Source organism: Sesamum indicum, linkage group LG5 (genome assembly GCF_026168435.1).
Source record: "Sesamum indicum cultivar Baizhima isolate 11 linkage group LG5, ASM2616843v1, whole genome shotgun sequence".
NCBI classification, from domain to species: Eukaryota; Viridiplantae; Streptophyta; class Magnoliopsida; order Lamiales; family Pedaliaceae; genus Sesamum; species Sesamum indicum.
In genome coordinates this window covers 847,700-864,285 of record NC_142661.1, presented here as the reverse complement: position 1 = coordinate 864,285, position 16,586 = coordinate 847,700, and the positions used below count along the sequence as shown (strand labels likewise).

The window sequence follows — 16,586 nt, the reverse complement described above, 5'->3', positions numbered from 1 at the left end:
TCAGTGTTTTCTTTTTTTTTTTTTTTTGTATTTTTTTCATCCCTAAAAAAGAATAAATAATTTTGTTCTTAAATATTTAAACATCAAAAAGTATATAATTTTTTCAAAAATTTATAATTTAAATTAAAAAATTACATTAGACATCACCATACAAAGATTATTATACTACAATTCACTTTTCAAATTTAAAAATCTGTGGATATATACATATTAATCACTTACAGTAATTATATTTTTTTATACAAGCAAAATGTTGCTCGTTTGGATATACCAACTCGAGATCTTTGGGCCTAATTTTTTTCAAAAGTCTTGAAAAGGAGACCTGTAAGAAATACGTTAGTTCTCCAAAATTTAAATCAGTAAACGATAATAGAAATAAGAATTGAATTAAAAAAATCATAATATAGAGTAATAATTGAATAAAAAAATATTAAAAATAAATAAAATTAAAAATTTATGTAATTTTTTACTAACATAAGTATTTCTTGTCCAAACCCTAACGAAAGAGGATCAGGTATAAACGATGGATTTTCGAGAGGGAGTTTAAGTGTAATTTTCAAACTTCTTTGAAGAAAAATAAAATTTCATATGTTTTGTGGGGTCTAAGTGTAATCAATCCTAATATAAATGATAGTTATTTTGTAAATAATTAAATATAAAATATACTAATTGAAATAAATTTTATTATTTTTTTTAGGACAGAATAATTATATCGGCAAACGGCAAGTGCAATATTAAGTAGAAATAGTATCATTTTTAACACAATGGTACAAAACAGTATTTAATCAACCAAATTCTTTTCGGAAATACTTTTTTATGAAACACTCTAAGAGAGTGTTTGCGGAAGTTTTTATATTTAGAAAAGTGATTTTTGTAGAAAAAGTTGAAAGTTGTAATAGAATCTAAAGTGAGCAGTGTTTTATAAAAAAAGTGAAAAATGCAAACAAAAGCTCAATTGGATAGTGTTTAATTAGGGAAAAACCACTTTTATGCCAAAGATTAAAGACCCTTTTGTCCCCAACTGTTAAAGAGATTTTATTTTTGTTTATATTTTTACTTGTTATTTGTCAATAATAATAATAATAATAATATTTTTTTATAAAAAATAATAAATTTTATTTTGATTAGTATATTTCATATTTAATTTTTTGTAATATTAATTGAAAAAGTGAATGTTTATTTTAATAATGCTCCACTAAGTAACATAATTGTTGATTCGTACATAATAATTAAACTTGCACGATTGTCAAACGAAAAATATTGTTTATTAATTAATCATAACCATTTAATTTATATGTTTTAAAGATATAGGAATAATATATTTAGATAATATAGCAAAAAAATATCAAAATTTTGAAAGCTTTAATATCAATTTAAAATATGTAATTTTAAAAATAAATTAAAAATAGTAAAAAATTAAATTAATATTATTATAATAAGGGTAAAGTAGTCAAAAAAATGAAATTGAATTTATTTATAAAAAATCAAAAACATGTATATATGTACAACGGTAAATATTATATTTGATCCTTTAAGCTTTTGATTAAAATTACTTTAGTCTCCTCAAGTTCATTTCTTAACTTTACTACCCTTAAACTTTAATTTTTGTCTTAGTTTAGTCCCTCTTATCATTTTTCAGTGAAAATGTTGTCGGATTTTGAATCTTTGAGGGTAAAAATAATTTACCAATTTTTAGTACAAAAAATGAAACATTTAATAAATATTGTTAAGGTTTTTTAACTTTTTTAAACTTAGCTTTGACTCTTGAAATAAAAAAATTACTGACTTAGGTTTTTTTTTATTATATTTTCAAAATTATGACTATTTTTAAATTAAGTCAAACTCTGGCGACATTTTCGGCTTAAAATGGTCAGAGGGACCAAATTGAGACAAAAATTAAAGTTTAGGAATGTTAAAGTCAAAAAAATAAACTCGAGGGACTAAAGTAATTTTAAACAAAAATTTAAGGGACCAAATATGACATTTTACCTATCTAAAAAGAACATACTATTAGAATTCAATTATATTTTATCAAAAAATTAATACATTAACAAAAATATTATATATAAAACATGTATCGAGTGTACGTTTCCGACTATTTATAACTCCCTTTATCTTTGAAAAAAAATAAAAATAAAACTTAGTGCAATTTTTATATTTTATAAATTGGAAAATGACCACACATTTATACTATTTATTAAGAGGGAGGGCACTAAAATAATCATCTTTGATTGATAAAAATATAAATGTAGCAATATATTTTTTTTTCATTTATACATATTTAAAATTATTTTATTTTCTTGATTTTGATGAATTGTTCATTTTCTTTTCACCCTCTTTCATTTAATACGTTTTCAGCAGTAGTCTAACAATTAGCTAAATCTATTAGTTTTCGTTTATTTTTTATATATATATATTTTTTGTAGTGAACTAACCATGCCTTTATGGACTATGAATTATAATTGTACTTATTTTTTAAATTTTTTTTTGGAATTTTTTCGTATGGACTAAGTGGGTTATTTCTTTTATAATTTTTTTAAAATTTTTCATCTTCCTCATTCTATTTTTTTATAATTTCTTTTTTAAAAATTAATACAACAAAGGCAAAATTGACAATTTCATGCCTTCATCTAATAATTACATAATTTCATCAACTATAAACAACACGTCGTTGGTGTCTCGCCTTTATTTTTTGGTATGTTTTTTTTTTAAATTTAATTTTTTATTTTTTTTTAAAATTTTCATCTAACTTCCCACCCCCATTATCTTTTGATAGTTATTTATTTCTTTTTAATTTTCTTTCATCTTTTCTATGTCACTAGTTTTTACAAATTTAGTATTAATTTATTATTTTATATATGCTTTATTAAATAATAAATATTTTATTTTAAATAATATTTATAAAAATTGCACACACATGAAGTGTGTCACATAATAGTTGGTAACAAATTATATTTAATCTATATATAATATTCATTTACATATACGTTAGATTATTAATTGTTGAACCGTAAGAATTTAGAATATTAAATCCAATAATTGATTCTAATGACATATCTACATAGAAAATTAAAAAAGATCGTAGTAAAAGTGATATTGGATTCTTTAGATCATAGAATTTCAAGAGACTCAATTCTTATTTATGTTTTGAAAGTAAAACTCTAGCAAATAAACTAACACTATGTTTGAATTCATGTTTTCGTATTTTTCGAAATAAGATAAAAATACACTTAATATTTGTTTTTATATTTTTTTGTTTTTCAACTTTCTATATATATAATATAAAAAAGACATGATTTGACAATAAACAGTAATTTTTGTCCTTCCAAAAATACAACATTAAACATAAAATATTTATATATAAAAGAGATATAATTTGACAATGAACAGTGATTTTTGTCTCCCAAATTCCAACATCAAACATACACCACTTATTTTAAAATATTTTAAATTACCTCAAAACACAAATCCAAACATATCTATCTCCAACACACACTTACTTATCTCTATTTCTCACTCTTTATCTTCAAAACATAAAACAAAACGTTCAAAACACAAATCCAAACATAGGGGTAATGTTTTCTTTGCATTTCTCTATAAAAAAATTCATCATTTTCATTCATCGAAATTATCCAAAAATTACCATAAGTCGAATAGTAGACCACATTCAGAAAATTATCATCTAGAGATAAGCCATTTGCACGGCCTATGTTACGGGCAATTCTGCAGCAATGGACGTAAACGTTCTTGTGTATCGGCCATGTTCCGTGGCTTATCTCATGTCTGCTTTAAATATAAACAGCATATTAGACAGAATCGCTTTGATGATAACTCATGCTCGTGCCTTACATTATACTTTTTTTATATGCAGAAGCCCTTAAGGTATGACCACGACTTATCAATCAGCTAAAAATTTTAGCAAAAATCACTTATCAAACATTATCTAAATTGAAAACAAAAATTATAATATAAAAACCACAACAATATAAGATAATAATATACTTTTAAAAAGGGTTAATTATACTTAAACTCCTTATAGAAATGTTCAATTACACTTTTCTCCAATTTTTTTTTGAAATTACACTTACACCCTCTCTGAAATTTTTTGATTTACACTTGACCCGCTTCCATTGGGGTGGGGGGTTTTGGACTATAAATGCTGTAAGCAAAAACAATTACGTAAATTTTTAATTTTTCCTATCATTTAACATTTTTTATGTATATTTTTATATTTATAAAAGAATAAATATAATATGTATATATATATAAAGTAAGGTTAATATCATTATATTTTTTTCAAGTTTAAATATGTTACATAAAAATGTTAAAATGAGAGATAAAATTAAAAAATTATATAATTTTTTTTAATTTAATATAACTATTTTTTATTTAAATCTTAATAAAAAGGGATCAAATACAAATAGTGAATTTTAGAAAAGAAAATAAGTATAATTTTAAAACTTATTTCATACCTTGAGATAATAACTATGTGCAATTAAATCTTTTAAAAGCTACACATTCAAATTTACCCTTTTAACAGAGAGCAGTGAACTGTAAACTCACCCCGCATTTCATTTCCAATTACCGAAACAAGATTTGAGGTTCCCAATCGTCTGGGCAAATTTCTCCACACCCCTTTATCCATAGCCACAAGCTCTCAAGAAAACTCACAACTGCTTGAAAAACCCATCTTCCTGACAGCTGAAATGACTGCAGCAACAATGGCTACTACAGGATTTTCTTTTGGACTGAAAACTTTTTCTCCACGGAGAGAAAAACGAACAGCTGCAGTTGCCTTTACCTTCACGCCGTTCATCAAGAAACAAGCCTCATCTCTCAACCTCAGTTCCTCGCACTCTATTTCTGGGCTTCGTCCTCTTGTTCTCAGCAAAACCCTCACTGCTACCGGCCCTGTTCAGAGGAATTCATTGCCGCTGACGGTAGTATGTGCAAAGGGCTACAAGATGAAGACCCACAAGGCAAATTCTTTGTCTTGACGTTGTGTATAGCTTGTTTAGTTTGAATTTCATGGTGTGTGTGTGTGTGTGTGTGTTTAGTGATGTGGGCTTTTCGAAATTTTTAATCTTGATGATGTTTGAATGGGAAAATTCAGGCTTCTGCTAAGCGGTTTCGGGTCTCGGGAAGTGGGAAGATAATGAGGAGAAGAGCAGGGAAGCAGCATTTGCTGAGGAAAAAGAATACTAAGAGGAGATTGAGACTCTCTAAAATGGTTTGAGTTTTGAAGCTAATTTTTTCTTGAATTTCTTTATTTCTCTTTTGAAATGAAAATATTTGTTTTTTACCTTGCTTTGATGCTATTCTCACTGTTCTTATACCAGTGTGGTGGTTATAGCTAGCATACGGGTAAAATTGCAAAGGAGTTTAGGTTAAACAAGCTAGAGGTTCGGTGTTAAAGAATGAATGCTTCGTCTAAAAGTTTAAGTTGTTAGATTGGAGAATCATTTAATATTTAATATCTCTAACAATTAGCCCGAGTTATTTTTAACTGTTAAAGATATGGTGAAATGAGAGTAATGAGGGAAAAATAATGGGATAAGATTTAGGATGGTGCTGCTGGATGATCTTTATTCTGAAGTTAGAAAGAAAAGAGGTTCATAACCGTTAAAGATTTTCTCTACAATGAAATTCAGGGTTGAGAACATGGGGAATTGTCAGGAAGACTATCGTGAAGCCCTCAATCTTTTAGCTTGAGCATATGCCTGTTCTATCATCTTATTGTAATTATGGAGTTTATGGTCCGATAGTTTTGTTGAAACGGCATACAAAATGTTCCAAACACGCATGCATTGTAATTTGTTGGTTACTCTGGTTTGGCATAATATTTTTAAGCAGCGTTGGTTCTACAACGTAGACGTAGACTAGAGTTGCTCTGGAGGCCCTGTTGACTAAAGTAAAGTATAAACATGGAAATACTACTGCACTTTCTACTGGGCGTTCTTTTGTCGAGTAGCATGACAATTTCGAGTTTTTAAGATGAAAACTGGTCATGAATATGAATTCCAGGCACTACATGGATGATATTCACATTTATTGTCGAATGCTTGTTTTTGCTTATTTGCTGCGGAAGACTGAAGATGCTTGCTTATTGATGAGAACTACATAAAGAAAGAAAACAGAGAAACGAAAGTAGTGACTAATTATGTCCACCATTGGCAGATCAGCTGTGAATGCGTTAGAGTGCCCTGGAGTTGCTGCAAACCTACTTGCTGATTTTCTACTTTCCATTCGCACATACCCCAAGATTCTCATGAATTAGTTTCTCTTTTGACAACACTATGCTCTGTTACATCTAAGTGTTTGTTATCTGCAGGTGCAAGTTGACCGGAGCGACTATAACAACGTGATAGGTGCCTTGCCATATTTGAAAGTAAACCGGTCGAACTAAAGGTAGATTCACTTGTCAAGTGCTAATGTGTAGAGCTCGTCGTTTCATTGCAAAGGTCCTTGTAGCGTACCAAAAGAGCCCATCAACTTTGTTCATCATATGATTCATTTTTTGCATCCATTTCGCCATTTTATCTTCCAAATGCATATCTGTTACGAGCGCTACCTTTTAGCTGCTTGAGCTTTATCATTCAATGAAGATATTTTGTTCTCTGCAAGCCATGGGTATGTTCTTACTTCCATGATTGTAAATGGCACCCTCTGCTGCTACTTCATCTGGCTTTTACTGAGCATTAGGCAAGAATTTCCCCAGGTTTCCAAAAGAAAGACCGAAATTAAATTAAATAAATTTAAGCTGGATCCCTAAATACTTCATTATCTCTTTATTCAAGATTTTTAATGTGACTAAAAATCAATATATAGGTACGGTATTATTGCTGTTTGACATAACGCACCTTGAATTCATGAAATTGGTGTTAATTTATAAGGTTAATTACATTTACACTTCCTTCTGAAAATGTGAAATGACATTTTTCTTCAAAGATATTTCAAAATTATGCTTGCACTTTCTCCGAAAATTCATTATTTATATTTGGTTTTTTTTTTTTTTTGGCTAGAATTTAGATGAAAAATGCCGACGTTAATGAAAAAGTTGCAAACTTTTTCAATTTTACCCCCTTATTTAATATTTTCATGTAATAAATTTGTATTTATACAACGGTGTTAACTCACTCCATATATATATATTTAGATATATTACATTTATTTCTTTATAAATACAAAAATATACATGATAATGTTAAATGAGGGGCACAATTAAAATTTTATGTAATTTTAACATCAACATTTTTTGTGGGAATCTTAATGAAAATGAATCAGGTATAAAAGAATATTTTCAAAAGAGGTGTAAATATAAGGACATTTAACTGAAAATTTAGAGGATAAACCTAAAAGGGTGAAACAGACTACTTCAAAACCAAGAAAATAGCATGAGATTTGAACTGAATCTCCAATCTAATTTGCATGATCAAGAAGCTAATGCTGCTGCATAACAAATCAATCCTCCAAAAAGAGAAAGGAAATTGAAAGCTTTCAAGAAAAAGTTGTCCAAGAACTGGAATAAAATCACCAAAACTCCACCATCCCATCAAGATTTTGCCTTATGACAATCATTGGGGCTCTGGTGAAACATAAACATAGACAAATATACATGAGAAATCAGCCATCTTTATTTACAGAAGAGATGGATTGAATTGATTTCTAAACTGTACAGAAAGAAAAAGGAACCAAGTCACAGTCTCACTAAAAAGCATTCAGTTTTAAGTCATATTCACACTTTGGTGTCTTCCATCACATCTATCTGCCATTTGCAATAAGATCAGGAAGGAGGCGAGTGAACAGTTGTATCAGGTAACATCGCTACCGTCACGACAAAATATTCACGCCCAATGGGTAGACCGTATGGATTTGAAGTCGATCCCGGGTTCAAGGTCAGCTGGCTGGTTCCGGTTTCGGAGGTCAGTATATCTACATGGTCTTGGTCTGAAGTTGACAGAGAAGATTTCACTATCTGATGTTCGATATGGACAACCTGTCCTACAATGTAGCTCGGACGAGTGTGGAGGTGGTCGGCAAATAACGCCACAGATTCAGCAGAGAGATAATAATATGGGCAGTTTCGGTTGATAGCCTCGTAGTGCCCGGAAGAGTTGAGGACAAATGCAGCAATCTCGTGGACTTCTAAACGACCATATGAAATCTTCTCTTTATTCGCCTGTAATGGGAATATCGTTTCATTTTATCATGGTTTTGTAATGTAGTTGGAAGGAAGAGTGGTATATAGCTACCTGTTTTTCCAATTGATGCTTCAAGTAAAGAGTGTTCACCAACTCTTTCTTCTCTTCTAACTCCTTTTTAAGCTGCTCGCTTGTAGCTTCAGCTTTGGAATACCGGTCAAGCAATTCTGCTCGCTGCCGTGACAAAATGGCAACTTTATCGGCAAGAATCCGAACAAATTCACAGAATTCAGCAGTACTATCATCATCGTTTTCATTGGCAGAACTGAAAATTTCAAGCAATACAATCAGACATCAATTTCCATTAGCATTGCACCATCCAATGAAAACAGAATGCAAAATTGCAAGGCAGGCAAGAACTAAAGGAGAAATTTTGTTAGTACTAAAAGAAAATTTCACATGTATTTTATGAGAGGGAAACTCCAATAATCAGAAAGAAACCAAGCCTGTTACAGCATCAGAAGGTGCAGTTATGGAAAACGACAATAAATTATCCAAAGAATCTATAAAACTTTATATCAGAAACATACTATGGTAACAGGCACACGCATCGAGCATACAAGTTCACTGGACAAGCCTAGACATTATTTCAGTACTGTATGTGATTAGCATACTTAACAGCAACCCATATAAATATCAAATCCAACGGCAAAATGGAAAGCAGAACTGCTTACCTAGCTAAAGCATGTAACGAGTCGGAAAAAGCAGCCACCCCTGATGATGAAACACAGCTTCTCAGCCTCTCAAAAAGACCATGCATTTTGACAGTCGAGGCACGCAGTGCGCTATATTCAGAGGCCCTGCGATCAGCTGCACAAAGATGTGTTTGTGCTTCCTCTCTTGCCTCATGCAGAAAATTTTCTAAATGAGCACAGTTCATCTGAAGCAACAAATAGAACAGTCTTAACACTGATGAATTTTAAAATTTCATATGGAGTTCGATGCGGAAATAAAATACTGTTACAAAGCACAACAGTACATGCGAGCAAACTAAAATTGTCCTCAAGTGTCCTACCTCCTCACTATACTTTGTTTAGAAATACCAAACGCACCCCAAACCAGTACATATACCACTAAGAATGATATCTAAAAGGTGCTCCTGAATCCAACAAGTAAATGCGGATTTTCATTCCGCTGTCTACCCTTGAACAAATTAAAAAGTAGCATTCAGAAACCTGAAATGGAGAGGAGGAAAAGTTCTATAGAGTGTCACTTAATTAATAGCATGCATCTTACAGACCCCTGGTACACAGAAAATAAAGAGTTCATCACTTTCCAGTTAGTAATAATACCTGAGATTCATCAAGTAGCTTCCGATTGATCTCCAACTCGCTTCCGAGCTCATAAACCTCATCAATTAATGCCTGGATCTTGGCTTTTGCGTTGTCTAATTGACTTGATTTCTCTGCTAGTGCCTGTTGCAATTCCAGCACCAGGTTATCACTTACTTTGGCATCCAAACCTGGTAAAACAGCTGTTTCACAGGATAGAACATCTGGTTTCTGCGACACACTAACAGCCATATTACTCGTAGCAAGTGCAGTGCTCCCATCACACAATAGTATTTGCTTCTTTTCTTTACCAGAAAGATGTCCTTTATCACGGTTTAGATCCAGCATCGACGAATCCAGCTGAGGGTTTAGCATACCAGAGGAATCTGTCATATTGTCATCCAATCCTTCTTGTCCTTTAACATGTTCTGGGAGAATCCCAGATTTTGAGCTAGATGCACATGAGACCACATCCATTGCATGGTGCATGGGAATTTCTCCAACTTCCGACACTTCTGACTTGTTATCATGATTCTTTGTGGTTGACGCCACAAAATTAGATGCATCCTGATCAGCTGAAAGTTTACATCCTTGCACATACTGATCTGACAACCTCAGCTCCAACTCCTGAATCCGTTTCTCATAAGATTCACACTGCATTTGCTTTTCCTTTAGCATTGATTGCAGGTGTTTTTCATACACATCTTTCAGATGTAAAGCTTCAGAAGTCTTCTCGGCAACATTTTGCACTATACTATCTAATTTCCTGTCATCAAGTGATCCATAATCAAACTCAGCACTCATGGAACATATTAAGGCAATTTTAGAAGCAAGTTCAGCTTTTAGTTTTGCATTCTCAACTTCCATCTTGCTAGTAACAGAAATCTCCACCAACTCTGACCCCTCAACTAAGTCATGGAAATCATACTTCCCGGGAAAGTCCACAGCTTCTACTTCAGCTGCCTCTGAACTATCATCAGACATGCGTGATGAACTCCTCAAAGTCCCACGCTTCTCACTCTTTGAACAGAGACCTAACAATGATTCAGGAGCATAACGGTCTAGATCTGAAATGTCTATATCAAGCAGATTACAGTCAAAAGGAATTATATTGACATCACAAGGGTTTGGCATGTCATACAATCCCATGGATGTTAAAATATCCCGAGGAATATAAGTACCATGTTCTTTAAAGAATTCCTCACGTCTCCTAACTTCAGCACCTCTCTCTGTTGCAAGTTTTTCAGCCAATTGTCCAGCCTTGCCCAAGTAGATTTTCATTGCAGCTTTTCTTCTCACTACTTCTGCGAGGCATGCTCTGTATGCCGGACCAATCCCACGCACCACCTTTAATTGCTCAAACTGATCATTTTGACGCTTCAAAGCCTCCTGGATGACAGAAAACTTATACCGCACGTCTTTAATGGAATACTGAATATATGCAATCTTTTGCATATAATTGTGCACAAACATATTCATCTCGTTCTTCTTTTCCATGCAAAAGTTGAGCAAATCGGAAATTGCACTCTCACAAGCCTGCATCTTTGGGAGATAATCTTTCTCATGGCTATCATACATAGGACCCAATGCAGAAACAGCATCATGAGGACGCAGCGAAGATGACATCTGGTCGGAAAGACAATCATCCACAAGCTTCTTCACAGTATTTACATCTTTACTGCAGTAACAAACATATTAGTTTCACTAGATAATAACTTATCAAGCAAACTGCAAAGTATACTAACAACATCATATTTAAGCAAAGAGAATAGCCTTGAAAATAATGTATATAGAACAAGAAAAACTTATGCAGCAAGCCACAATAATAACGATATACAAGGTTGCATCTGGATGCCCTTACAGAACTCAAAAAACAAGCTTTTGAATGTGTTGAGGCCATTTGGCAGCCTGTTTTCATTTTCAAAGTCTGGAAACAAGAAAGCAACAAGGCATGTTTCTAGAAAGAGAGTTTCCTGTGTTTCTTGTGACGCCTGCCAAACCAACAACAATCTCTACGACTGCCTGCTATGTTTCCAGGCAGTTTGTTTCACATTTTATATTTTTCAATCTTCTAATTGTTTTTAATACGTACTAGTAGTAGCAGCAGTTTCTCCCCTCTACTACACATTTATTATATTTATTTGGTCTAATAAATGCTCTTACAAGAAGATATCAAGTCAATATTTATGTTCAAATGCAAAAACAGGCAATAAATGTGTTTTCATACTTTTCAATGTTAAGTTCTTATCGACCAGATGCATGTTTGCATGGACAAGGTATTAAATAAGATAGCTGATGTATGTTTTTGAAGCTTAAACATACTTCAATTTTCGAAAAGGGCATGGAATTTGGCAAAATAATTGAAATTTCAGAAACTCTCGATATTATCAATAATGCATTTTAAGCATTTTTTGAAAAACATTGATATATATACGATGAGGATATAGTAAGTTATATTAGACAGTATAACTATAATTTATTAATGCAAATTTAAACATATTAAAACCATGGTGGTGAATACAAAGTAAATCCTATTGACTTAAATCTCACAAGAACAACACTACAATGAAAAGCGGATAATGAAAATAAAATTGTTGTTCAGAACCATATGAAGTTTCCAAAGATCAAAGTTGCTATAACTGGTCTCTCTCCTACCTCTGCTTTTAAATTGGGAATACATATTACTAGTATGGTGTTGACAATTTGCAGGCCATGTCATTGAATGAAAATGTTCCTTTCCTAATTATCCTTTAACAGGCCTAATTACACATATACGCAATAAAGAAGAGTTTATTAATTTGTTTCATTATTATTTCATTATTAAGTTAGTAATATGGTAAATATTGTTTCATCGATATTTATGTAGAACATAAAAATATTTTAATAGTATTTAACATTTCAGGAAATTTTGAGAAACTTCCAGAAATTCGAAGGAAATTCTATAAAATTAAACTAAAAGCTGAATTTTGCTTAGGAACCTCAGTACATTGGATATTTTGACCGCAATTTTGGGACACAGAGAATTTAATACATGTTCGTAGGTACCAAATTTATATACCCGCCTAGCAGTAAAATATAGTTATGTACACCAAAGAGTTGACAAGGATCAACCAACAGCAGAGTTCAAAACTTGTTGTCTGCTCCTAGAAAGTAAAGGAGTGCTATAAACATCCTCATCATCATTTCTGAGGGAACCTACGTAAGCTGGAAATGGTTGTGCTCATCCTCTTGATAAAAAACTTACCTAGTAAACCATTACAAAAAACCACAAGTCTTTGCCTTCCTCTCCAGGATCAAACGCTCTGGGCTGTACCTCTCTTGTCTCCCCTCAGTCCTTGTGAAGTATTACCATGTGTACTAAGTAGTAAAGACTAGGTGCACCAGTTACTCCTGGCATACTGTTCTTTCCCAAGAACCTAAGCTAGCAACTTTGTCAACTATGACATCACAATACTTGAGCCTAAAGCTGGAACATAAATCACTACAACTACACCTATTCAAAGAATTCCTTGACGCTAACAAAGATCATAACTAAACTTATGCATCACATCCATTATAGAACCTAATTTGCAGTTCCCGGCATTTCCAAGAAAATGTCAGTCAGTTTAATGTAAAAGAAAACTTTGCCTGATGGCTAAATCAGCAGTCTTACCTTGGCCTTCCAAATATTATAATAGCCATAAGAGAATTTCATAGGATCAAATTCTACTAATTTTTCCACATAATTTTCCTCAAGTTTCTCCACTGTTTAGACATAATGAAACCATGGATCATGTTTTACATAAGGAATTATAGTCTATTCAATAAAAGGTATTTAATGTTTCTAGTAAAGCAAAAAGAAAAAAGTCAACCAATACATCATGCTTGCAAACAACACTGCACCATAGTCGGCGCCGCAGTCCAATTTTGTTTGCCTTCATGTGGAAATAAAATCAGAATTGATGCCGCCCAAGTGGTTAGCATGTATTACTAAGTCAGGACAATTCCTGACAACTGCATTTGGTAGGCTGGTTTTAAGTGAGAAAATTTGTGACACAAATAAAAACATATTCCGGACAATGCCGCCAAGAAGAGCCAAATCAAGACGACAATACCTAATGACGCAAAAAGGGCATACAATGTATAATAAATATCAGACAAGTCAGCCGAAAGGACAAAGGGAGCCAATATCTGATCATTGTCGTTAAGCACATAACATGTGACCAAATGGACAAAAAGAAACTTTTACAGCTATTAACAAACTGAGATTACATTACCAAAAATGTACTGGTTTTGCATAAATCACATGCCAATATTATCAGTCGGCTACAAAAAATACTAAAGCAACTGTAGTATGAAACATGCTGTACAAAAAGAATAACCAAATAGAAGGTTGGAAATGTAACACTGGGTGCATATGCAGTCAAGAAACAGAGAGAGAGGATGACCTTAAAGCCTGCATTATGCTCTTGAGCTCATTGATGAATCGTTGGTGGTCTTCTATTGATGTCTCCAAATCTTTGATAAGAAATGAAGCTTTGCCAGAAAATAATTGTTCTGTATTGCGCTTCAGGTCTGCAAACTCCAGTTTAAATTCTGAAACTTTGTTTTCGAACTGCCTATGTGAAATGCCGCAATCCTCCCATGTCTTCTGCAAGTTCTCTTCCTTCACAAAATCCAGCAGGCACTTGCGATTGGCAGTCTGTAAGGACGGCAGAATTCTTATAGATCTCAATTTCTCTTTATCCCTCCCAAAGTTCAGCAGAAGGTTGGCATGGCTCCGGTGCTGCTGCAAATAACATTTCATAAAGTCCGTGTAGTTTTGGTGAATCATCTTGTAGAAATGATCTAAGTTGCCCCTAGCAATCTCTAATGCTCTCTCTTGCACCTTCTGCTCTTGAAAAAGCCTTTCACACATCTCGATTTTTGCTAATGTTCGATTGTAAATAGCATGTCCACAGTGAAAATGAAACCTAAATTGTCTCTCATATGAAGGTAACGCTTTCAATGCTGGATCTGAAGCATCATCAAGTGGATGAGGACAGTTAGATGAGGATGGCAATGGCAGATCAGGAATGTCAACAATCGCAACTTGTTCCGGCGCAGGATGTGGTGAATTATTTCGCATCCTTGCTTTATTGAACAAAAACACTTCCCGTTCATTAGATGGGAGTTTATAAGCTGACAGGGGGCGCTGCGGCTCCAATTTCAAGTCCAAGCACAAAAGAAGCTGATCGTGGAATGGTATCCCACAATCTGATTCCAGGAACTTCTGCACAGCCTCAACAAGAGTACTTTCATCACAGTCAAGTTTATATGACCGCCCACTCTCAGCAATATGAACCACCAGCTTTCCCATTTGGACAACAGCTTCCGAAGAACTGGAACACATTTTCTCTAACCCCCAAAGGAATCAATAAACCTCCACCACAATAACCTAAGGATTAAACTACTTAGCAGGTATAAGGATGGCAAAACTCAACAAGACCACAACTGAAATTAGAAAAAGCAGCAGAACCCAATGAAGATCCTATCAGCACACTCCTAAACAGCACGTATAACACCCGCCAATATAACCCGAATAATCTTCAATCCACCGGTGATTCAACAATTAAACTTCAACTTCAACTTCACCATCAACAACGTCGCCCCATATTCCTTCAGAAATCTGTAAAGAAACCCAATTTAATCGAACCACCGAAACATTTAACCAGAGAAAACTCCAATTGCCACCGACTAACACCGCAGAATCCTCCAAAGATACAAAAGCACAAATCTCAGGGCAACCCACCTAACATGATATCAGCAAAACACAAGTTTACTCACATTTGCAATGCACTACAGCAATCAAGAACCACCAAAAGCAGCCCACATAAAAACAAACAAATAAATAACAATAATTAAAAAAGGGCTCTGTGGAAACCCATTTTTTCAACTACCCAAAACACACAGCTTTAATAAATAAAAGACAAAGAGATATAGATACCAAGAGAAACGAGAATTCCAAACCCCAGAAATATTAGAAAAACAATTCCAACACGAAACTCATACGACATCTATTCTTTTCCCTACGAGTTTCTACATATTCGTCTCTGTCAACACACAAACATACCTACACGCACGTCAACTTGCTCGCGACAATGGTGGGAATGTCGTTGAATGATGAATGATTGACTATATCATTATCAAGAAGTCCGTTCGTTCCTTCCTCCTAATACTGTCGTTTCAACCATACACAGAAGCAGAAGCTTCGCAAGGAAACACCAAACAGCAGAGCAGAGGAACTCGGAAGCAGCAGCAGCAGCAGCAGACCCTGCTGTCGTTTACTGTGCGTGCTTTGCAATCTTTGCTCCGAGAAAAGGGAGGAGAAGAGAAGAGTCCTCAGGAAGAACAGGGAAAAGGGATTTTAGCTGACTGCTTTTTGTATTTATCGCATCATCATCTCTCTCTCTCTCTCTCTCTCTTTCTTGTATTTTATTCGTATTTTCCACTTTTCTTGGGGAATTATTATACGCGAGTAGAATGAAGCGTATTAGGACTCTGATACGTACGTATCTTTTGTTTAATGTTGTTGTGTAATGAATGTGAAGTATCAACATTTTTGAGAAAATTCTTTTATTTTTGTTTACAAGGATGTTAATTATATTTTATTATTCATTAGTATCTCATATCGAAAATTATGTTTTAAAAAAATAGAAAAAATTAAATTTATAAATTTTTTATTATTTTTTAACATATAAATATAAGAAAATAGTAAATAATTTAAAATTTAAAATTAAGTACTTGAATAAATATAAAAATACAAAAGTACAATGAACACAAAAATAAATTTAAGTTATTTTTTAACTAAATTAAGTAAATCTTTTGAATAAAGATTATCAATATTATAGTTATCTAAATTCAAATAGAAAATAAAAAATGTCTTTTTAAGTGGCAAAATAAAAAATTATTTTTAAGTAATATTTGATATCAAACTAAATTTAAATCCTATAGTTGTGCATATATATAATAATTTTCTAAAAATTTTAGGATATTTGGGTCGGGCTACATTGGTAATTTTGTGTATCCTATTTATCATCCAATGAATATGGATAATCCTCTAAGGAGACAGTCTAACGGTTTGGATTCAAATATT

The 16,586-nt window shown here is 32.8% G+C and overlaps 2 protein-coding genes across 3 annotated transcripts; one reads left to right on the top strand and one right to left on the bottom strand.

Annotated features, from left to right (window-relative positions):
• The first annotated feature begins 4,561 nt into the window (after positions 1-4,561).
• PRPL35 (Ribosomal protein L35) lies at positions 4,562-6,623 on the top strand. Its single transcript, XM_011081062.3, has 3 exons — positions 4,562-4,979; positions 5,114-5,230; positions 6,332-6,623. The coding sequence occupies exons 1-3, from the start codon at positions 4,707-4,709 to the stop codon at positions 6,404-6,406; spliced, it is 465 nt and encodes a 154-aa protein (XP_011079364.1). The 5' UTR covers positions 4,562-4,706; the 3' UTR covers positions 6,407-6,623.
• An 853-nt stretch (positions 6,624-7,476) lies between these two features.
• LOC105162895 (autophagy-related protein 11) lies at positions 7,477-15,923 on the bottom strand. Of its 2 annotated transcripts, none has more exons than XM_011081063.3 (6): positions 15,564-15,923; positions 13,900-15,242; positions 9,494-11,150; positions 8,876-9,081; positions 8,253-8,466; positions 7,477-8,179 (listed from the first exon to the last, which is right to left on the bottom strand). In XM_011081063.3, the coding sequence occupies exons 2-6, from the start codon at positions 14,841-14,843 to the stop codon at positions 7,784-7,786; spliced, it is 3,417 nt and encodes a 1,138-aa protein (XP_011079365.1). In that variant the 5' UTR covers positions 14,844-15,242; positions 15,564-15,923; the 3' UTR covers positions 7,477-7,783. The 2 variants fall into 2 exon arrangements, with proteins under 2 accessions (XP_011079365.1, XP_020549580.1); XM_020693921.2 differs by having other exon boundaries at positions 15,568-15,923.
• Positions 15,924-16,586: the final 663 nt, after the last annotated feature.